The sequence below is a fragment of the Pavona decussata genome, unplaced genomic scaffold (genome assembly GCF_977016875.1).
Source record: "Pavona decussata unplaced genomic scaffold, jaPavDecu1.1 SCAFFOLD_6, whole genome shotgun sequence".
Classification (NCBI taxonomy): domain Eukaryota; kingdom Metazoa; phylum Cnidaria; class Anthozoa; order Scleractinia; family Agariciidae; genus Pavona; species Pavona decussata.
In genome coordinates, this window is record NW_028145430.1 from 2785349 (window position 1) to 2809852 (window position 24504).

The following is a 24504-nucleotide window of genomic DNA, read 5'->3' on the forward strand; positions in this document are numbered from 1 at the left end:
ATCTTCGAAAATAAAACATGGCGGGAAGCTGGGTCGTAATATTTTACAGCTTAAATATCTATTTTTCTTGACATAAATGAAGTTTACCCGGTGAAATGAGCGGTTCAGGATGGGTAGAGACGTTACGAAGGTTCAACAACAGGAAAAAGGCAGAGAAAAAAGAAAGTAGGAGCTTTTTTTTGTTATTATTTTGACCAGTACTGTAGCTGTACTATTCATACTGTTTATAGCAGTCGTGAGATTTACAGTGTATCTCTACTCCAACTGATTTGTAGCTTGAAAAGGGGACAAAACCCTATCCGTCGGTTAAACATGTATCTATTGCGCCCTGTAAGTTGTACACTAGCTGAATATTTTTGCCGCTGGGTCGACTGAATTTACTTTACACTGTATTCGCTGGTTAGCTAGACAGAAATAAGAACCAAAGGAAGAATATTTTTTTAACTTTTTGACGGCAAGGTTAGCCTTGAGTGCTTGGTTGCGAATGAAAGGTTTCATGGTCAATACCGGAATCCGGTCGTTTCGCCTACGGGTCGTTTCGCCTACTGGCTGTTCGCCTACGTCTAGAGTTGATTCGCCTACGTCTTATATGTCAGTTCGCCTACGATTCATATGTTGAATTTTAAATCTGAATTATTAAAGTCTTTGGTCATTGGAACCTTAAAAAGAAAACACAACAACAAAAGTCGATATTTTTATTCTCATGTCACCAGTTTGTTAGAACAACAGTATTCGAAAAGTCAATCTACACTATTAACAAAGTAATAATCATCGATATCATGGAGGAATTTTACTGCATCTTTTGTGCAGAAATTGTAAACTCCCGCTAAGAGGCCCTACTCTGCGGCGGATGCGACAGATGGCAACACCGTCGTTGTCACACTGGCGTTGACAGAGCCACGTATCGACAGGCAGTAAGGACCGGCCAGGACATTTTATGGACTTGCATCAATTGTAGAGACGAGACGCCAGTACCAGTTGCTGCATTCCGCATTCCGCAGGGGTTCTTCCAGGCAGATGTTTACGTCAAGGAAAGAAGGCCTCTCATCTTCGCTACAGACGAACAACTGACGATCCTCGCGAAAGCCAAGTCTTGGTATCTTGATGGTACTTTTAAACTTGTGCGCAAACCATTCCAGCAACTGGTAACGATTAATGCCTTCGTTCGCTCAGGTGATCACGCAAAACAAGTACCACTGGTGTTCGTCCTCATGTCCGGGAAGAGTACTAAAGACTACAAAAAGGTAGTTATCTATTTAGAGTTATATATGTATTCTAAAGCTTAGTGTAATAAAATTTCCGGCATGCCTAACATCATTTATTTTTCTCCTCACAAAATTAGGTAATGAAGGAAATAATCCGCCTCCTGCCAATTCAGCCAAGTGTCCAGCAGGTCACCCTGGACTTCGAAAAGGCCATCTGGAAAGCGCTAAGATCAGTCCTGCCAGCAGTGCAGCTTCAAGGCTGCGTTTTCCACTGGACCCAGGCTCTGTGGAGAAAGGTTAGTTCAGATTTCACATCTTTAGTGTTGTTTTTTTTATGAAACAAATTTTTAACAATTATTCACGAAGTGGATTTGAATACCAGTTTATTGCAGACAAATAAAACTTTTGGAGACACTTGTTTGGTTCCTACAGTGTCATTTCTTCACTTTTTCTGTGAAATTGTTGAAACCATGCTGAAAAATATTAGATGTTTCATTGTTTACATTGTAATTTTAGTGCTGGGCAGTTTTCGAAAACAAGAGATTGTATTTTCATTTTTCGCCTTAGAATATAAAGTTGAAGTTACCATTTAATGCCGTCAAACCAAACTTTGTTGCCATTTATGTATTTTTTTATCAGCCGCCTCGTTTATCGAAATAATTTCCTCTTAAGTAACCTCTTAAATACTACTGTTAGAACGTTAGTGAAAGAATGTCATCCCGTGTAACATCACCAGTAGTCCTTAAGCTCACAAATTTTACCTATTTGTCTACCATAGGTGCAAGAGCTTGGTATCCAAACCGCATACAGCCACGACGACGCAACCTACCGGTTTATCCGCAAACTCATGGCCCTTCCGTTCCTGCCTCACCACGAAATCAGACCTATGTTCGTGCGCCTCTGCGTTCAGGCACAAACCCAGCCCCTCCGCAGTCTCACTAACTACATCAAGGAGCAGTGGATCGAGAGTACCATCTTCGCCCCAAAAGATTGGAGTGTCTTTAACGAACCCATCCGGACCAACAATGACATAGAGGGGTGGCACAACGCACTGAACTGCCGAGCCAGTGGCCAAAGCAGATTGCAGTTTTATCTGTTAATCGAACTTCTTCATCGAGAAGCCCGCTTAACTGCCATAACAATCAAGCTTGTTTCAGACAAGAAGTTAAAGCGAATACAGAGAAAAAAGTACAGGCAACTCCAACAGAGACTGTTCGACGCCTGGGAGCAGTACCAGACAGGCGCCAAGAGTGCTTCACAATTACTCCGCTGCTGTTCCCACCTGAATGGACCGGCTCGTAGCCAGTAAGATTGACAAGTCTGAAAGTTAAGCTAAGTTTTCTAAGGTTGACTTTACCTTAGGTTAAGTTACATATTAATTTAGACATAGAACAAGGCTGGAATTTCGAAATCGATAAGCATCGAGGTTAAGTCGAGTTGAGTTAAATTACGTTGGTTAAGATAGAATTTCGAAATCGATAAGCATCGTTAAGTCGAGTTGAGTTAAATTACGTTGGTTAAGATAGAATTACGAACTTATCATCTCAAGATTGACAAGTGTCAAAGTTAAGCTAAGTTTTCTAAGGTTGACTTTACCTTAGGTTAAGTTACACATTAATTTAGGGTAGAACAAGGCTGGAATTTCGAAATCGATAAGCATCAAAGTTAAGCTAAGTCGAGTTGGGTTAAATTACATTGGTTAAGATAGAATTACGAACTTATGATCTCAATTAATGATCGCCAAATTTAAATAAGCATCGAACTTAATCTCGGTTTTAGGGGCGGGTGTCACTAGGATAACCTAAACGTCCCCGCATGTAATAAGTATATTAGAATAAAAATGTTTAAGGGGCGGGTGTCACTCGGATTACCTAAAAGTCCCTGCATGTAATAAGTATATTAGAATAAAAATGTTTAAGGGGCGGGTGTCACTCGGATTACCTAAACGTCCCCGCATGTAATAAGTATATTAGAATAAAAATGTTTAAGGGGCAGGTGTCACTCAGATTACCTAAACGTCCCCGCATGTAATAAGTATATTAGAATAAAAATGTTTAAGGGGCGGGTGTCACTCGGATTACCTAAAAGTCCCTGCATGTAATAAGTATATTAGAATAAAAATGTTTAAGGGGCGGGTGTCACTCGGATTACCTAAACGTCCCCGCATGTAATAAGTATATTAGAATAAAAATGTTTAAGGGGCGGGTGTCACTCAGATTACCTAAATGTCCCCGCATGTAATAAGTATATTAGAATAAAAATGTTTAAGGGGCGGGTGTCACTCGGATTACCTAAACGTCCCCGCATGTAAAAAGTGTATTAGAATAAAAATGTCGCGAAATGAACACGCTTTATGCTGAGTGTAATTGGAGCTTCGTTAGGCTTGATTTTGAGTGTGAAGGCAACTTAACTCCAAAGCGGCAGTTAATATTGAGTTGGTTTATTTAGCACACAAAATTACGCTTTGGGAATTGACTCAACTGAAGAGCCGATCGTGCATAAAACAGATGAATCAACTAGTGTAGGATGTGTTTTACGACGTACACGAACTGACATATTTATAAGACGTAGGCGAATCGACTTTAGTCGTAGGCGAATACAGACCGTAGGCGAAACGACCCGTAGGCGAATCACCTCAAGTCGTAGGCGAACAGACAGTAGGCGAAACGACCCGTAGGCGAAACGACCGTAATTCGTCAATACCACATTAAAATTTAGGCAGGTACAAAAGTCGGACCGGATCAACTCAGACCGCCAGTCCGGGTCGGATCAACTCGGATCGACTCGGATTGCCTTGGATCATGAAAAAACATAAATGAAATTGAAACTGTTACCCATTTGAAGGTTAAAATTTCGGTCAAAAATGGGCCAAATTAAGAAAGACTCATGACGTTTCTCCGTGTCGTGCCGTGTAGTCAAGCCGCCATTTTGTATTCTAAGTACCAGTTCCTCTCGGACTCGTCTCGTGTTCATCCATCCCTGATCCCACTGCGTCAATCTGCAAGATCATGGACCCAGGTGAAGGTAAAATCTAGGCCATCTTTGTCAGTGAATTTATATCCGTCCACCAAAATGATAGTTTCAGTCATAACCCATTTCTGTTACGCTAGGTGATTTCGCAGAAATTCGCTTGACTTCCGTTTGGAAGTAACAGGAACAGGAGAGCAGGAAGTTGATAGATTTAGCTAATCATTAAGCAAAACTTGGCCTGCTTGACGTCAAGGGATTTCAGTCCAAAATGGTTGACGTTTTATACGAAAATGCGCATAACTTGTGTCACGCATCCACTCCTTCATTACAATGTGCACAACACTCACCTCGCCCTCTTTACTTTCTCACATAAAAAAAAAACATCGCCTGCTGTGAAAAATAAGCATATATATACATTCTTAATTACTGAAACTATCATTTTGGTGGTCGGATACAAATTCCCTGACAAAGATGGCCTAAATTTTATCTTCATCTGGGTCCATGATCGAGGAGATCGACGGAACAGATGAACGCGAGACGAGTCCGAGAGGAACTGGTACTTAGAATACAAAATGGCGGCTTGACTACACAGCACGACACGGAGAAGCGTCGCGAGTCTTTCTTAATTTGGCCCAGGGGGGGCTGGCAGCTGCCTTTGATCTTGCCGCTTTTCGGAAAGTGATGATCGCCCCAGTAAAGAAATCTGTCAATCAATCGAAAACCGTAACGAGCATGCGCGAAATGCGAAGGATTCATGCTATTTTGTCTGTGGCGACTCGACGGAGGAAAACGCATTCGTATTAAGTCATTGTTACTTTACTGTTAGCATGTTATTTTGCGGTAGTACGAAGTTTGAACACTGCGATTAATCAAGACCGCTGGAATGAGGTGCCAGCTTTGATTTAGGTTAGTAGAGTCGTCAGCAATGAAATTGCGAGCGACATGTTTTCAGCGAGTGTATGTGGTGAAGAATATGATTTGTAGTGTAGCGAACGATTATGGTTTTCGTCGTCTCACGAAGATATTGTACGTCGACAAAATAGTAGAGTTCAATTTCGATTGTTGTTCAGTTCTGAAGAAACTAGAAGCCACGCAGTGTTTCACGACTGTCATCGCGAAAGCCCAGAATGTAAGCTTATTTCTCAAGATCGGCTTGGAACTTTAATGTAAGCGTATTAAAAGTATTTGTGCCACATTTTATGCGTATCAACTGTTGAAAGCGTCGTTACGAATGAAACAGCATGTTTATTTTACGGAATTCTCCCTCTGTTTAAATGTTGCGTGACGACAGTTATTCCTGTAAGTTTAATTTTAATGCACAAATTGTTTAAATGCATACACAAGGAAAACGGCTTGAGTCCTTAAGAAATTTTTGGATAAGAAAATTTTGCAACTGGAAAGGATAGCTGATAAAGATCTCAGAAGAAGATTGCTCAACATTATTGTGAATAGAGCTACCAGGTTTGTATGAGTGGTTGCAAGGGTGTTTGTCTCTTGTCTGTATGGGGAGATTAACTTACGTGAAAAGACATTCAGGTCCTTATTCTCTCGTGCAAAAAATTGGGAAGTTGAGTTCAGTAGCACCGGGTGAACAATGTACTGGTACACTGAGATCTTGCAGAAACCACATGCATGTGCAGAAACCTTGGAAGGTACATGTAAATATTATTGTATTACCTGTCGCCCTTTACAATACAGATGTCCATGAACACCTGTATCGGTATGGTGGTTTTCCCCCATTGGTGGATGCCAAAATGGGGCTACTGGGAATACACCCTAACAACCAACTGCAAGGGAGATACAGTACCAAATAGATTCCGGGATGGTAAATCAACCATGGTTTCTCTATGTATTGAACAGCCATTTCAAAGAAGACAATCTAAAAGTAAATTATCACCCCTTGATAACTGAAGTGTTTCTAGCAACTCGAGGATTAACCCAGCTGACCACATTACTCTGCAGTATAATTATGTCATCAAAACATGACAATATACATCAGAACTGTAACATACTGCAATACTGTTTAATTGGTACATATTGTGTAACATAGTCAAGTGTAATTAGCATATTGTAAATTATGCAATTACTGCACGTTTTCACACACTTGCACAGTGTAATGACTGGCTGGAGTATTGCTGCGCCCTGCCTCTTTTATGTTCCAGTTCTCACCCCAGAGGTATGACAGACAAAATCTAAATTAATGAAAGATAACTTCATCTCTTTAAAATGATGAGATTTATTACCAAGCATACATAATGAATTCAAAAGTCAATATTTGTGGCTCACTCGGCAAAGTTGAAGAGCAAAATGCTGCTAACATCACCTCTCAACTGCTCACCATTTAGAAGAGATTAGAGAAGAAAAATCTGTTGTTGAGAGTATGGGCATGACAATAACATTTTAACTTAAGCAAAACAGAGAATTAGATCATCAGAGCATCCACAGTTTGTTGACTCCCAGTGGGTAGTTGCTGTAAAGGGAGAGATTCTACAGTGTACTTAAATGAAAAAATCTATAGGGAAGGTAACGATAAAGTGGAATGGAAGAAGTCTCACTGGTCTAGCCCTGTGAACTATGTGGGTCAGCTAGTCGTTGGTTACAGTATTTTCGTTTTTCGCTGCAGAATTTGCATCCGTGATCCCTCTTGATGACCAAACTTCAGGTAAAAGAGAGACCGAAACTTTCCTGTGATGTTTGGACGTCGAATAGCCAAATTATTTGCGAATCCGCACAGACGCGCCTTCACATAAAATCGCCGCCATGTTTGTTTATCAAAAAATCGGTACTTAGTCTCGCTCGGTCAAATTTCTTAACTGGGGCGATCATCAATACTCGGTTCCAGGCCTCGCTGCTAGCCCCCCCTGATTTGGCCCATTTTTGACCGGAATTTTAACCTTCAAATGGATAAAACTCTCAATTTCATTTAAGGTGATTCCGCTGAAAAAAAAGTAGTATTTAAATTGTCTAAGACTTGGTCAAGTTCATGACTATGTTATGAGCATTACAAAAATGCAATAAAAAATGGGGGTCACCTTGCTCATTTTTGTGCAACCTGGATGGCTATTATAGTAAATAGATGACCCACGAGGTTTATATTAGGAACGCTAGTAATCAGAAAAGGAAACTATCATTTCTAGAAAAATTAATTTCTTGCATTAAAATATCGCAGCAGTTCAACAAAATTTACTTTAATCTTACACAACAAACTATTTTCATTGAACTGGAATTAAGATTATAAAAGAAATCAAAGATTTTGCTGCATGTGCACGTAAGCAGCACTACCTAAATACGTGCTTTTTAAAGCATTAAAATGAAAATTTCTCGAAGTAGAGTATTAAACTTTTCTTTAAATCGTGATTTATAGTGGTCAACCGTATGACATTTAAATTGATGCATTAAAAAATGGGGGTCACCGTGCTCGTTTAGAAGAAAAGGACCATTTATTTTCCTGCCGAGCTTAACCTCAAGGAAATCCCGTAATGTTGTGTGTGCGCGCTCGTGCGCGCGCTAAATGACTCGAAAAATTATGCGTAGCAAGGATGCGCAATGCAATTTGATGGAATCACCTTAATTTTTTGTGTTTTTTCATGATCCGAGGCGATCCGAGTTGATCCGAGTTGATCCGACCCGGACTGGCAGTCCGAGTTGATCCGGTCCGACTTTTGTACCTGCCTTTAAAATTTTCAGAGTAATGCAAACGTGGTGGAAACTACTTTTGCCTGACTTAAAAGTATTATACAACTCGTCCATATAGTGAGGTGAAATTTGGTTTCTGGGTTTCCAGTACTACAGGCATGTTGTGTTGTGCACTGGATTTCGCCAGGTCAACCACTGTGATGTACTGGCAGGGCAAAAAACTAGCCTGCAACATGTCTGCCAATTTAAGATGGGCTCTTTCTTACCTTGGACTACAGATTTTCTAATGCACCTGTCTGACAAAATGAATTAAAATTTTCACCAGCATTTACACTGTGCTCATGTTTTTCAACTACTTTCATCTGTATGAGAATCTGACATCCAACACTTCTTGATCTCTAAACTTCATAAAACAACTTTTTCTTTCCACACTACTGTTGTTTAAAAGTGCTTGTCAAATTTTCCTGTCAGTTTCACCAAGTTCCTTTTGCGGCAACTTTAAATGGTGAACCAACCCAAAACCAAGCTGAAAAATCAAAGCCATGTGCAATGAAAGCTAATTTAATTTGATTGATCAAATCTTCATGTTGTTCTTGTACGAAAATCGAGAAAAAAAGCCTCATCAATTTTTCTTCCCTGCATTTGAGGCGTCTAAAAGTGTCAAAGTTCACTACCAGTTGGGTATAATACTGTGCAAGATGTAGCCTGTGAGCAAGCTCTCTTGGGGGTGGGGGGCGGGAAGGGGATAGAAGAGAGAGCTTGCAACGATATCTCAGGAATTTGAATGCCGCCCCCAATACTCCACGCGGCTCCCTGCTGTCTTAGCTGTCAGAATGTGGCCAATCAGCGCACACCGGAAACGATAGCAAACGTAAACAAACATGTGAAAGGTACAATGTTATCAGATACACTTCGAAAGACAGGAATCCTTGCTGACAAAAACTATAGTTTCTCTGATCGAGTATGCCTACCGAGTGCCACAAAAATCAGAAAATTAGGTGAAGGATTTTACTTAATTGTGAGCACACTAAAAGCCGATTGACCAAAAGGTCGAGGTCACAAATGTCGTCCCAAGGGTCAAGAGAATCTTGCCGACTGCAGTGTCAACGCCACAAAACTACTGGACATAAAAAATGTCAAAAACTAGACACGGTCCGGCCAGGGAAAAAGAAGCAGTGCAAGGAAATAGGAGGGATCTCAATTTTGCAGCCGGGACTCCGAGAACTAGGACGCAATTCTCAATATCGACAATGTGGTTTCATTGGAACACTCAACTCGTATGAAATTTGTGATGTTGTGAACGAGTAGCAAAGCAGACGTGTGAGTGCCAGATCAAAAGAAAACCATTGCGCTTCTAAAGAACGTTGCCCTAAAAAACTGGCAGTTCGCTGCTAACGCCGTACCGAAGCACTCGGAATTGAGTCAATAATAATATTCAGAAAGCTTTAATTTGTGGCGTAAGCTGAAAGACGTTCATATAATTTTTTTCGGCTGAGCCAAACACCAAACAAAAGCTTAAATTTGGCCGACCTTGACTCTCCATCTGAAATAACGGCAATCAAAGCGGCAGGCATCCCCATTCTTCTTGCTTCTGCTATTAAGTAATCGATAATGATACTTTGCAATGGGCAAACAACTAACTAACATTGTTTGATGTTAGATTTTAGACTTTCAATTGCTGCAAAAGATATAAATATCAAACTTGTCCCAAATCTCGTAGGTAAGACTGCAAGAACATCGCTACTTTGAAGTAAAGCATTGGCAGCTTGACTTTGCTCGGGTTTTAATTCAGAGAAAACCTAAGTTATTTAGAGAAATTCTCGCAACCTTCACAGATAGAAACTCCGCCACCGTTTTTGTGTTGTCAACACGACGCACGCGAAGAGCAATGACATAAGCACCGAATTCAATATCCACCAATCAGCATTTCGCGTTGAAAAATTCAACGCAGAAATGAAAATTCCTGAGACATCGTTGCAAGCCCTCTCCTCTTTCTCCCTCCCGCCCCCCCCCCCCCCCCACCCCCAAGAGAGCTTGCTCGCAGGCTATGCAAGATGGGAAACTGGGGATACATGTAGTAGGGCTATGAAATCAATACAGGCACAGTAGTCTTGCATTTCCTCTGTTCCTCAGTTATCTTTCTTGTGCATAAGAAGAAATCTTTGTGGAGGAAAATATGAATGGGTTCGTCCAATACTCAGAATGAAACAACTGAGGAATAGAGAAATCACAAGACTAAGCATTCCTTATTGAACTTGTGTACTATTTAATACTAGAAGCTGATGGTGCAGAGCAAAGTTCTCCAAGTGAGACAGAACTTTTCACCAAATACTACAATGAATGGAAAGGAACAGGAAAAGGCAACACCAAGAACTATGATGCTATTCCAAGGTTCTATTTTAAGGTAATGAACTATAAAGAATTATTTGCGTGCACTTTATTATTGGCTTACTTGACTTGACTTATTTAGTTGTCCCCAAGGGGGGAAATGGGCGGGATACACCATATTACCTGCACTAAAAACCCAGCTAAGGCCAGGTTTTAAGAACTATCTTTAGTCAAGATTATTCCTTTAAGGATAAATAAAATAAAATAAAATAAAATAACTAAAAAGAAATCACTTTATTTAAAGTGTCAATGTATTTAGCGCAGAGTACTACTTGGGACACTTTCCAGATCAAATTGGAATTTAGAAGTGTTGGTTTTTTAGGAGAGGGGAAAAAAAAGTACCTGGATACAAAAGTATAGACAAGTACCAGCAATGTTTAGGATTCATTTCAACGTATCTAGCAACTTCATAAATCCAGTCCCATTGGGTTTTAATTAATACAAACTAAGCAGCTACATAGCCTGGGCAGAGTTGGAAATTAGTAAACTTGTACACTCACCATTGGGATTAAAATTCCTTTTGAGTGATTATAATAACTCACAGATCACTTGGCAGGAGGCCCTGGTTTGACCAGGGCAAATTTTTTGACTGTGAGTTTGGATTCTCAAATGTTCATTATAGCATAAGCACAAAATTATGACATCAATTGTACTTGAATCTTAACTAAGGCAAGTAAGTGCTTTTTACTGTAGCTTCCATCTGAAGATGAGGTTTTATTACAAAAACTGAGAGAAGAGGCAAGAGCAGTGTTTCTTCAGAGAAAAAGTAGAGAACTCCTTGACAATGATGAACTGCAGGTAAGAAGAGCAACTTGTGATTTTCAAATGGTGTGAGTGTGTATTTCAGGTCATGATGTTCTGATTGGTTTGTTTGAATTTTCATTAATAATTATTATTTATCTAGTAATGGTTTGGTTTGACTTGTCATTGTCTCACCTGGCTTGATGCTTCCATTACAATGAAATTTTGACAATAATATTGGAATGCCCACTTTCTTTCTTCATTGTGTCTTAAATGTGGCTAAATGTAATTTAGGCTAAGTTAAACTCGAGACAGTACTGGCCAGTAGTTTCCGTTCAAATTATTCGGGGTGGCCGCATACATTACAGGGGCTGTTGGGAATTTACAGCTCGCCTGTTGAGGTCAGATCATTTCGTTTGCGTTGCTTCACGTTGCACACGCTCGCAAAGTTGCTGCTCCCAGACCCTACCCGCCCTTGGTAAGTATGCGGTAAGTATGTTAGTTTTCCACTGATTAACAGTGTGACAGTGTCTGGGTGGATGCCACTCACAGGGTTGTTATGGTTACCTGCTGCACTCGGATGCAGTTCTTGGCTCCACCAACCTCACAGGCACTTCCCCCACGCTCACCTAGTGTTAATGAGTTTAATTTGTATTAACATAGTGTCTGTTATTGTCATTTCTTTTTTCTTTATGTGTGGCAAATAAATAAAAAAATTGAAATTGAAATAAATTTGATAATTTTAAGTTTATCATTGATTTACTTAATTTAGTTTTGATTGTATTTGAACTTCAATTTGGATGGTTTTCTGAGATTTTGGAGAGATTGAGAAATCTTGATTTCAAATTTTTGATTTCAGTAAAAAGCAAATTGCAAAGTCTTGATTTGGATTTTTACAAAAAATGCACCCTAAATTTTTGTCTTTTTTGCTGTTTTCCCCCTTCGATATTATCGAATGCAACATCCACAAACAAGGTGCTTCTATTTTTTTCTTTTAGAATCTGTGGTTTTTGCTTGATAAGCATCATACTCCACCAGTGATTGGAGATGAACAGGTACAGAGTATTTGCAGTAAATGAATTTATTTCTTGAACAATAAATTCACAAGAATTCTCCATACTGATTCATCTTTTTTAGACAAACAAAACGAGCCGCAAGAGGATTGAGCGATTCTGCCCTGCTGCCGCAATCCTCTTGCTTTGCTCACCGCTCGCCCTATGATCCACTCTCTGCTGACGCTAATAGACAGCTTGCTCGCAGGCTTAGACTTGAACAAAATTTTTTCTTGGATGCATATTTTAAATTACTTGTCAACGTTTGATTGCAGCTGATCAATTATGAAGACTTTTTGAAAGTGGGAGAAGAAGCTGGTGCCAAATGCAGGTAAAATTATACATCATTGTAACACTGGGTCAGGTGTTGATAAGTCTTGATAGCTCAACATTCCAAGCAACTGAGGAACTAGTTAGCTTAATAAATGTTAAATTCTATATATTGTTTTTATAAGCTGTCATTGATCACTTTCATTGTTGTTTCTTATTTTGCTGATTGCAGACCTTTCTTCAGTGCAACTGTGTTTGCCAAGTTATTTCAGCAGGATCCATTTGGAAGGTTAGTTGGTATAGAAGTCAAATATTTACTTCTTGTTACTCAGTGGAGAGAATGTAGTATAAGTTTAGGAAGTAAGTCACACAAAACAATTTAGTGAGCCACCTAGTTGGTATTTTGTGAATTATAAGATTGCAACAGGTGTTGCAAGTGACCAAAAAGCCAGCCCTTACAGATATGCAGCTCTACTTTAATTAAAAAGTATTTGATAGTTACAAATATCACTCCCCTGGTTGAGGCACCTTTATTGTTAAATTCATACAATATTTTGTGTACCATAGGTCTTCTTTAGTTAATACATGTAGCTATAGCCTAAGCTTAACAGCACTAACCAATAACCCAGCTCTGCAAAATTTGATAACACATAACGAAAAATACACTGCATTTCAATCAGTCTATTAATCATGCAATCAGTCTGTCAGTCAGTCAGTCAGTCAGTCAGTCAGTCACATTTTGTGTACTGTAGGCCTTCTTTAGTTAATAGCTTAACAACATAAATGCTATACAATATGAAATGTGAACTAAGTAACCAATAACCCTGAGCTCTGCAAAATTAAATAAAACATAACAAATAGTACTCCACATTTTGATCAGTCAATGAATCAATCAATCAATCAATCAATCAACCAATCAGTCAGTCAGTCAATAGTCAGTTAGTCAGTCAATCATTCAATCAGTCAGTCAGTCAGTCAGTCAGTCAGTCAGTCAATCATTCAATCAGTCAGTCAGTCAGTCAGTCAGTCAGTCATTGAATAGTAAGTGATAGCCAGTCTTACATGTACATGTGTGATTTTCAAGGAGGTCCTGAAAATGGTCACTGAAATGAGCAATCAATCAATGAGACACTTTACTTCAATAGATAAATAAAAATCCAATACTAACCTTTAGGCTTTCTTTTGATTTCCATTAACATTTCAGGATATCTATTATGCAGTTTTTTAACTACGTAATGCGAAAAGGTTAGTTGGAATGCTGATAATTTATTGTTAGCATGGGATCTGTGTACAGGTGGTTGACCACTTAACATGTTTGACTGACTTGCAACTATTTAATAGCACTAGTTGATTTTAATGCTTCCTGTGTGCAGTAGAATGGACTGCACTTTTCACCAGATTGCAAGATAGCATTTTGCTTGCTTTGTCATGGAATATCTGCAGTACCTTTCACCCACGTGAGCTGAATGGCCATGTGCTTGTTCATGCATGCGGCCTGAAATGTAGTTATTATTAATAGTATTTTAACAGAAATCATATGGCAATTAATAAAAACTTATCTTCTTGTCTTCCTTGCAAAACGAAATCAGCAATATTTTCTTGCCTCTTTTTAGTAAGACATGCAAATATTACAAGTACATTTGTTGGATACAGGATGATTATATTTAGGTAACCTGGCACACGCCTTGTTGACTATCTGTCATCTTGTATTCAGTGCACACTCATATTGGAATAATTAGCATCCATATGTTATCCATGCCATGTGGGAGCTACAGCATGGACTAAAGTTCTTTGTTTTGACAGTTTGGCTTCATCAAACCAGGATAGGACTCAGTTTGTATGATGTAGCAGGACAAGGATACCTGAAAGAGTCGGTGAGCTTATTTCTTTTACCCTTTTAGGAGATATACTCCACTAGACATGATAGTAATTACTGAACATTTCATCCCAAAAGTGAGATATTAAATGATTTAATGGTTAAATAATTGATCAAGGGGTAGAGTTGTTTGGCGGCACTTGGATTGGGGTAGTGTAACTAGTACGGCATACCGGTATATATTTTTATTATTACACCTAAATTTGTTGTTCGTTTTAATACAGAAAGTATCCATTCATTTGCATCAATAGTTGAATTTACTTTCATTAACACCAAACTAAACTTCAATCCGCAATCAAACTTAAATATGTAACTTAGAAACTGGGTTTAAAATTATCCTGTGTTGAATTTGTATTTTTTCATTGGATATTTACAGTGTATTTGGTCCGCAAGCACTTTTAGACCTTATTATTAATAATAATTATTTTGAGAAATCATTGTGTCTGAATTTACCATGAATGCTGTTCTATTATCAGTAGTTGATTCTGTGGGGTGCTGCTGATTCATTGGTTTGTGGCATTATGAGGCATTATAATCCCCTGTGGAGGCATGTGCTGTTTACGGAACTTTGCAAGCTAAAATCTTAAAATTTCTGAAAATTTAAGGTGGCTCTAAACCCCTCTGATAGAATTTTTTTAAAATTTCCAAAGTATTTAATAATTAAAACATGCTGCAGATTACAGTTCCATCATAAAAAGTGGGGGTCATAGTGCTTGTTTTTAGTTACTACCACCCAGAGGTAAAATTAGGGGTGTTTTTAACAGGTTGTAGTGTTGCTATGATATAGTAACCTATTGTGTCAAGAAAATGACCAAAACTTGTTCACAAACGTTTAGGCGTGTTTTAAAATCTGGCAAAGTATGGAAACCAGTACGACCCACCTTAAGCTGTCCATTGATATATAATTTGGTAAAGTTGTCTTAAGGCTGGTGTGCAAACAATTTTTTTCTTGAAGGATACCCTTGAAAGAAGGAAGTATCCTTAAACTCGCCTCATTGATTATGAACTGAATGCTTTTTTTATGCTCAGAAAACTAAAAAGTGAATTAAAAGTGTTATGGAATAGCATTATATTCTTGTCATGTGTAGCTCCCCAAAAACACTTTTGGCTAAATTAATTTTATTGTTGAAAGATTTTATTCACTATAATTTTAAATTTTTTGTTTAACCAACAACGTTTTGTAAAAGGGGAAAATGGGTGCCTCGGGTGTCCAATATGGTCAGCAATCTCCAGCCTAGATGGAATACCACCCCCTTGGCTGGCAACCCCCCACAACCAGCCATGAACCCCATTCCAGGCACCTGTCACACTGATTGGATCAGTGGATTAGAAAAAACAAGCGGGAGGGGGGAAAGCTCTGCTGCCAAACATGTTTTAAAAGAAAACTGCTACAAACACATGCTAAATTGGAACACTGACCACTCTGGTGAAAAGACCACTGATGGGACAGGAGCACTAAGCTTGTGGTTGTTAGCTTGGTTAAAATTAATGTTCATTTAGCTGCATTAAGCATTTATTTTTCTTTTAACTAGGACCTGGAAAATTATATCTTGGAGTTGATCCCCACTCTACCACAGGTAACTCTACGTGCTATCGTATAAACTGTAAGTCCCTCTTTTATAGCAGGTATTGAGATAATTTGCCAAGAGAAGCTGATCGTTGCGGGGCAGCCAAACAAATTTTAGTTTTATCCTGTCTTGTTCCGGCAACAAAATTTATTTGTACCCTTCACATTCGTATTGCTGCAACTACCACCATAATCACCCACAACTTGCTCCCATCTGGTCTCTTAGCTAAGTCAGTAAAGCAATAGACGATCAAATCCGTAGATGGTGGGTTTGATTCCCACCAAGGTGAAAGATTTTTTTTTTTGCTTTGTGCAGTGTCCTTTTCCTCACTAGGGCTATACTGCTCAGATTTGATCCATTGCAAACATTTCAACCTCTAATATTGACATTTATCCCACTTTTTCATAAAAGTTATAGAATCATTAAAGAAAGTGATCTGTCAAAAGACAAATGGGGCCACCCTGCATCTAAAAGAATTAAATTCATGAAGAGTTGTAATTATTATAGCAACTCACACTTTGTATCAAGGCTTTTCTTTAATACCAAGTATGCTTGCTGAATTGATGACATTCCATGACATTGAGGCACAAATAACATGTGCAGTAAGGATGCACAAAAACATGCAGTGCAAATAATTTGTCTTCAAATGATATGGACCGACTGTTATAGAATTTATGTTCAGCATGATTTGTTTCCTGTTTTAATCCCAGCCTGTTATTTTCTTTTTCAGTTGGATGGCCTTGAGAAATCATTCTATTCTTTCTATGTCTGCACAGCTGTCAGAAAATTTTTTTTCTTTTTGGATCCTTTAAGAACAGGTGAGGGAGGGAACGTGATTTGAATAATATTTGCAGTAAATCTTATTTCTTTTCAATCCTGTTATTTGCTGCACTCTGTCAGTGATAACATGTACATAGAGTGTGGTTACATTTTCAGTTGGTGAGCAAAAGCTAATGAACAGATATAATCGGGCAAATAGAATGATGTAGTCAATAACTATCAATTTACCTTTTTAACCTTCCTTTTTGTAATGTACAGTCATGCATGTACCTTAAGAGTAGCTGGACAAGCTTAATCTGTAACCAGCCTCTAGATGAAACCCTCAAATTAGAACTGGGTAATAGTTACTGTCAAACTGTGTGAGCCTGAAAGATGCAAAGACTTCCCAAAAATATAGACTTTTGTTTAAAAGGTTGCTTTTGATTTACACTCACCGCCTGGTTTCCAAAGGCTCACAGACATGCTGTCCATCTGGTGTTTTCTGAATGGTGGGTCTTAAAAGCAGATCAAATCATATAGGCTGGTAGTGGTCTCCACAAAACTGCTCCCAAACAGATAGAGCTATTACAGTCAACCCAGGTCATGCGTGAACAGTATTTCCAAGAGTGAAATGACCATTCGAATTTCTCTTTGTAATGTCCGACGTGTGAATGGAATGTTGGACATTTCTCTGGAAATCGTTCCGAAAGAGACGCATTAACTGAAAAAAAAAGATTCAAAATTCTTGGGAAACAATTGTTATTCTTGAAATATTCAATTTTGCAATGTAAAGAAAAATTCATAGCTTTATACCGTCAATAAGCTAGGGAAATTTATACGGGAACTCTGAAATCTCGTTGGCGATTTTCAAAACTGACATGTAAATTTCAAAACTCCGTTCAAATTTCAAAAATATCGTTCACGCGTGACCTGGGTTGACTGTAAATCTTAATCAAATGACCATGATCATGACCACTCGTATTCTGGAGTCTAACTTTTCAATCAATATTTCATATTTGTTTAATAATAATTATTAAATAAATAATTATTATTAATTTTTTTTTTCACTGGCTCCTCCATGCAGGAAAAATCAAAATTCAAGACATCCTTGCTTGCAGTTTCCTCGATGATCTTCTTGAGGTACGTATTGTAAAGCAGGGCTACTGTCAAGGCTCTCCAAATTACCATTGTGCTGCTTGTGCATGGAGGAAATCCCTGGGCATTCTTATTGCTCTTATCACTCCTAATTGCACCAACATCAAATTTTAAAATTTCAAAACTGCATCTATAAAGAGACAAAATCATGAAGTGTCACGTGCATGCACAAGTATGCTGCTGCCCAACAACTTTCATTGGCAGGGTTAGACTAATGCATTTTAAATCTCGATCTTGCCACATCCTTCTGTACAAGAGGCTTAATCTACTGTATGGCAGTTTACTAATAAAATATTTAAAAAAATCAAAATTAAACAATGTATAGTGCACTGTGTATAGATAGACATGGGCGCATGCAGAATCAGTTCTTTTCTGTAATGGCTTGAGATTCTAGTAGATATCTGATGGTTGTTAAGAGTGTACATGTAAATATGCGAGTTGAACAAGACAACAGTTTTACATGACTGTGTAATTTCTTCTTCTTTAGCTAAGAGATGAAGACTTGTCCAAGGAACAGCAAGATGCCAACTGGTTTTCTGCTCCATCAGCCCTTAGGGTATATGGTAAGACAACCTGCAAAAAATTTTCACCTCTTTATTCAAGCACTGACTCTCAATAAAACATTAGTTAGAGCTGTTAATGCCTCGGCATAATACTTGAGATTAATTTTTGTTTATCTATCTATAAACCCTGCAGGTCAGTATCTGAGTCTGGATACAGATCACAATGGAATGTTGAGTAAGGAGGAATTAGCAAGGTAATGGTGATTGCTGTTTAATGGCATGCATGTAAAATAAAATTTATATAATTATGAATGGTGTTTTAAAATGTCTGAGTTTATTTCTGCACCGACAGCAGGTGTGAGCTGGTATTTAAAAGAATCTAAATTTCCAATTTAGTTTAATAATACAATCATGTAGATTATCTTTAATAATAATGTTGAATAAAAGCAAAGTTATTATCTATTAAGATGCAACCCTTTCAAATTTTGTGGTTGTAGACAACACAACACAAGGAGTAGACAGAAAGTGTCCAAAGTCCATTGAAGGGGTCTTTAAGAAAAATTAATTAGCTTGAACTTTAGCAGCTGCTGCACGGTGCATTTTAAGAAGGCTGAAGATGAATTCGAACTAATACTTATTGTGTTTGTAGATATGGTTCAGGAACGCTGACCAAGGTTTTTGTTGACCGGGTGTTCCAGGAATGTTTGACATATGATGGAGAGATGGTCAGTGTCTGCATTTTTAAATCTAGCTTTAAAATCATTTATAATTATTATTAATTTAAATACCATTAAGTTAAACTTAAAGGCTTGTGTTGATACTAAGAAAAATCAAGTCACTCCTGGGATATTTTGCGGTATACCACTCAAAAGCATTGCATAACTAGTATATAGATACCAGTTAACATGCAATGCTTTTGAGTGGTATACCGTGAAATATCCCAGGAGTGACTTGATTTTTCTTAGTACTGTAATACACACAAGCCTTTAGGCGAGTGGGATATTCACGGTATACCACGAGAAAGCTCTGCATAACTAATTTATCCCATGCCACTCATTGTTTTAACAGCAAAATAATTAATACAATCAGTGAAAAAATATACAACAGATTGGCAACATTTCTTGAAAGTACATAATTTTGATAAAAAAAACTAAAACTATAAATAGGTACTGCTCATTAAATGTATAAGACCCTTTGAAGGCCGCGAGGAACGCTGGGATTTTTTCATGGAATACTTCCATTGCATACCATAGAATATACAATGGGTTTCTAGCTTTCTGATTGGCTGTATTCTCTATGGTATATACTTTTTGTATTTTTGAACCTTAATATAGTATTACTTGTTTGTTTGTTGTTGTTTTTTTTTTAAATTAGGGCTGGGTGGGCTACTGTGGGTCTTTTTTTATTGGGGTGGGCTGGGTGGAGAATCTTGCAAGGGACTGCAAGTCCTATTTTTCTTTCACCTGCCTTATGGCAAATTGTTCAATAAAATAAACAAACAAACAAATAAATAAATAAGAATTGGAGTACCCATGTGCATGAATGAATACCATAACAGTGAATTGTTGGGAACCCAACAATGTCTTAAGGGCATGGGCAGGGCTGAGGGGTGTTGTGTCTACTACTGTGAAGGTTGTATAACTTATTAATTTGCATTCAGTCTTGTTTTAAGGAGTAGAGCAGTTCAGTTGTAGTGTGCTACAAACTTTGCTCTAGATTTCCTGTCAAATTTTTCCCATTACAATAAATAAATGTGAAGTCATGTCATCGCAGCAGCCAACCCTATACTATTTGAGCATGTTCCGTCCTGAGTTTAGGTTTTGTCATTGAAATTACCATGCCTCTTCAACAGAAAGGTTTTGATTTGGACCCCACCATCTCCCTAAATATACCAAGTTACATTTGTAGCTTCATGCTGTTCTTTAAATTAAGCTTTAAGATGTCCCTTCCCCTCAGAATTTTCAATGACCTTTAATGAGGGACGCATTGATATTTTCTGTAGCTGCATATAAATTCACCCTGGCAATGCCTCTAGCATTCAGTTGTTTTTCCCTAGATTCTCCTCAGTGTCTAAACTTGAGGTCCATGAATATTTTCATATTTTGGGCAGGAACTGTCACATGTATAATTCCCTTGTAATGTGTGGCTTCTAATATTATTATTATTATTTTAAAAATGTAATGAAGAAAATCAAAAGTGCATGTGAACCTGATTTGCCTTCTAGGATTACAAGACATACTTGGATTTTGTCCTTGCATTAGAGAATAGAAAAGAACCACAGGTTGGTATTTATCTTGAAGCATTTGATAAAAAGTTGAGGGCATTTCTGCCATGTGCATGCATATGGGTACAGTAATGGGTACTACAGGTGTATATTAAAAGACTTGATAAAATGACTGATACCTTAAGCTGCAGAAAGTGAGGTGAGAAGGCCATTGAAATTAAAACGATAACAAAAAAAGAGTTATCATAGTTATTATGAAAAACAACTGCTCCTTATATTGTAAGTTATCCTCAAGACATGTAAAGTATCCAACAGACACAGTTATTGTGTTGTAACTGAATATCCATCAAGAGCTCCGTGAACAAACTTGCAGTTCCATTATATTGCCCCTTACCAATTTTCTGAAAAACAGCTGCTTTAGCTAGTCTATACTCAATGCAGCCTCTTTAGTGACTAATTTATATATTCCTTGAAACATGGTATCCATGTAAAGCAGTATTATTTTAGGATAAAATAGGATGTAATTTTCTTAAGTTTTTATTCTCTGTTGATGAATTTACCATGTTAAAATATAATTATTCAATCCAATTTCCAATCCAATCATATCCAGTCCAATCCAATGTTAGGGACACTAAGATAAAATATACTGGTAACTCAGATTTTACAGTATTTGTACAAGTCATATAATTAATGTTCCCCCCTTTTGTTCACCAGGCTCTGCAGTACATGTTTAGAATATTGGATGTGCAGGTATTTGTAACTGTGGAGCAGTTTGTAGGGTTGGCTTAGTTTATTGTTGCATATAGCTAGCTCACCCTTAGGCTATTTTCTACCAGCTATGTTCCAATTTCTAAATTTTCAATTCAATGTGGACCTGTAATGTTTAAGGTTTGCCAGTTGAAAGACTTATGAGTGATATCCTTAGAAAGTGAAGTCAACAAAATTTGATGTGGGCCGGAGGCTCCACCCCGTGGTCCAGATCCTACCCTTTCATATACCATACTAGCTTGTAATGAATGAATCAGCTGTTAGTATGTGGTTCTGTTTGAGATACTTTGAAAGGTCCTTCCAAATACCTTAATGACAGTCTCCCCTACCTTAAAGATCCTATATAATTATTTAAGAGATCTAAACTTTATTTATTATATCTCCAGACTAGAAAAAGGTACCCCTTTTGGGTAGGGCCTCTAATCCCCATAATAACATTAATACAGTCCATTAATAATAAGGAGTTACCTCCACCGGGATCATGATGTGGATGCACAACTTACTTCTTATACTAAAATAAAGTATTAGGGGCTGCAACTAAAAAAAAATGGATTTTTCCTTCATTTCAGGCCGTTGGATATCTGAACATCTTCTCGTTAAACTACTTTTTTAGGGTAAGGTTTTCAAAATTTTTGGTATAATTATTTATTTCTATGAAAATAATTAATGTCATTGTTGAGTGGTACAAAAGAGACATTATTTTTCATGGTATTCAAGATTTCACTTTTTGTTGTATATGATAAATTATGGTCCCACTTAGCCTGAGTATCAGGTTTTTCAGGGGCGGGAGGGGGAGAGGGGGAAGAGAGGAAGGGGAAAAGGGAAGAAAAGCCTGACACAAAAGCATTGAGACGAGTATTCCGCCCCCTCGATGAGCATGATGCTTCGCCACAAATGTTAGCTGATCATTATAACTTCTGGTCATGCAACTGTCATGTCAGCAATGACCGCTGTGAGAGATATGAATTGAAGTTACACAGACAGCTCCATTGCAAGACTCTCCAAAGAAAATATTTTCTGTTGAGCACCACTGAGCAGAATTCGCGACTAGATACAGCTTCATTACAGGAGGAAAATACAAATCTCACAGTTCAGAATGGCAAGAAGTGATGACAAAAACGCAGCCGTAACTAATCAAAAGACAAATAGCCGTGATAAGACACACAAGATCTCAGCTACGAAAACAAATAGGCGGCCGGATAAAGATTATTAAACAGTTCAAATCCTTACTAGAGAGGCTGTACTGTCACCGGACGCACTGAAACAAGCCAAACCAAACCCAAATAAAATGCCTCAACGGATATAAGAACGACGGTTGCTCAACAGGCGATAAACGCAGCACTCGTAACCCAGAAATGACAGAAATGACCTTTGATATCAAAATACAAAACATGCGACAGTTGCATTGTTTAGTCTATCATGATAATTTTTGTTTCCGGCAGTGTAATGTAACCTTTTGTGTTTCGTCCAATCAGCGCCAATGTCCGAATTTTGGATGTTCGACACAGATTTCAGAAAGGTTCTGTGTCAGGCCTTCCTATCCTCTTCTCCCCCTTCCCCTCCCCTTCTCCCCTCCCCTTAGGAAGGCCTGATACTCAGGCTAGGTCCCACTTTAATTTATGGCTCAAAGAATGAATGTTCTCTTCCGTGCAGGAAATTCAAGAAGAAATGAAGAAACATGGTCATGAACCAGTGAAGTTTCTTGATGTTAAGGTATGGAATACATGAATAATAATTATTATTTAAATTGAAGCTTGGTTTACATGTACAATACAAATACAAGTGGTGTTCACACATGCACTGCAAATGATACAAATGCAAGTATAAGGATAACCCTGCATTTTTGTGTGTTTGAAACTATAAGTCATGCTTTAGTCATGCTTTTGGCCGTCACTTCTCTCAGCGGAGAGGATAGACAGCCGGAAATATGTCTGCCTTCGCAGGCTAGCTTTACCTTGTGTTTGCTTACCTTTTGTGTTGTTCACAAGTAAGACAAACACCAAATGAATATTATTATTTGCAAGTGCCAAAAGCACTTTTAGCATAAAAATATGATTTAAATTTTTATTTGCATGAATACATTAAATATAATACCTAGTGGCATATAATTAACTTTTTAGAAAAATGCGGAATTAACATTAATATTTATCTTAGGTCAATGATAGTTTTAGGGATTTATAAACTATTTTATAGTTTTCAGAGGAGTTTGGTTCAGAGGGGTAAGAATATATAGTTTTTGGAACATAGATTATATTTTAAGAAGGAATGCCATGGCAAAAAGATTGTTTGTTGTTTTCTTTCAATCTCAGGATGAGATTTTTGACATGGTCAAACCAACAGACCCTTACAGGATCAGTCTGCAAGACCTTGTCAACAGGTCAGTAAACTTAATGCTTTATTTTTAGTAATATTGCTAAAATATTTCCCACTGGGACATGGTGTTCAATTGCTGGGTTAAACTTCCCTGCAGGCACTAAATGGACTTGTGTTCAGGGGCTCTTAAAATCCTTTTTGATGGCAGTGTTTAAGGGTACACTTCTTGAAAAATTGCTCATTTCAAACCAAAATTATGTGATTTCCTGTATCCTTTTTTGGGCCAAAATATGCAGTTTCACTAGCTATTTTCTGACCAGTGGGCGGTTTCTTGAAAGTCCTTGTAACTTACTGGGCCCGAAAAGTGTCCTTGGTGATAAATGTTTCTCCACGGAAGTCAATTTTTAATTAGCTTTCGATGCTAAATTTTAAAATCCTTACAATTCCACAAAAACATTGGCCAAGGACCATGCCCGTAATTGTCGAAAAAGCATAAAAAAAAACCTCTCTGGCCCGGTAAGTTATCGGAAATTTCGAGTAACGGGCCCCTGAAGCCTAAATCAATACCACTATTTAGACTTAAACCTTTACCACCCTTGAAGGAAGTGCCTGTGGGCTATTGGTATTTGTGTTTCCCAGTATGCTCATTAATCAGCCTAAGAATGAAAGATTCCTCATAGTGAGGCTAGGAAATCCTTCAGATCATAGGAAATGGTGTCATAAAATGCCCATACCGTATTTACACGAATAAGCGCCTCCCTCGATTGAGCGCCGCACATGGAGCCGAATGGTTAATAAGCGCCGCCCTCGAATAAGCGCCGCAGCTCCGGTGCGGCGCTTGTTTGAGTATTTCGATCAGATGATAAAAGTACACTGTAATCGCTGCAATGCGGTTCTAAGCCAGTAATGGGAATTTATTTTCATCAATAGTGATGTTTTTCAGTTCAAAGTGAGTATATCTTGATGCTCTCTCATTCAGTTCTCTTAAAATGTTCGCATTCTTCAGTTCTTGTGTGAAGACTGTAAACTTCACCTGTGCGACAAGCCCAACCTCCCTCTTTCTCTTCCCTGTAACT

At 38.1% G+C, this 24504-nt stretch overlaps 2 protein-coding genes across 2 annotated transcripts in view; both read left to right on the plus strand.

Moving 5' to 3' along the window:
• LOC146489171 (serine/threonine-protein phosphatase 2A regulatory subunit B'' subunit gamma-like) overlaps positions 1–24504 on the plus strand; it is a 26090-nt gene continuing 1586 nt past the window's right edge. Inside the window, exons 1-19 of the mRNA XM_085106805.1 lie at positions 1–165; positions 10088–10215; positions 10893–10997; positions 11939–11995; positions 12268–12323; positions 12495–12551; positions 13467–13507; positions 14066–14136; positions 15671–15715; positions 16437–16524; positions 17550–17605; positions 18108–18183; positions 18317–18377; positions 18773–18848; positions 20348–20404; positions 21062–21097; positions 21685–21729; positions 22769–22828; positions 23425–23492. Of these exons, the coding sequence (XP_084962931.1) occupies positions 96–165; positions 10088–10215; positions 10893–10997; positions 11939–11995; positions 12268–12323; positions 12495–12551; positions 13467–13507; positions 14066–14136; positions 15671–15715; positions 16437–16524; positions 17550–17605; positions 18108–18183; positions 18317–18377; positions 18773–18848; positions 20348–20404; positions 21062–21097; positions 21685–21729; positions 22769–22828; positions 23425–23492 (1253 nt within the window). The 5' untranslated portion in view covers positions 1–95. The remainder of the gene's footprint in view (positions 166–10087; positions 10216–10892; positions 10998–11938; positions 11996–12267; positions 12324–12494; positions 12552–13466; positions 13508–14065; positions 14137–15670; positions 15716–16436; positions 16525–17549; positions 17606–18107; positions 18184–18316; positions 18378–18772; positions 18849–20347; positions 20405–21061; positions 21098–21684; positions 21730–22768; positions 22829–23424; positions 23493–24504) is intronic.
• Positions 313–3896, plus strand: LOC146489172 (uncharacterized). The gene is made up of 4 exons (XM_085109813.1): positions 313–330; positions 834–1244; positions 1343–1501; positions 1984–3896. Exons 1-4 carry the CDS (start codon positions 313–315, stop codon positions 2512–2514), a joined length of 1119 nt encoding a protein of 372 aa, XP_084965939.1. The 3' UTR covers positions 2515–3896.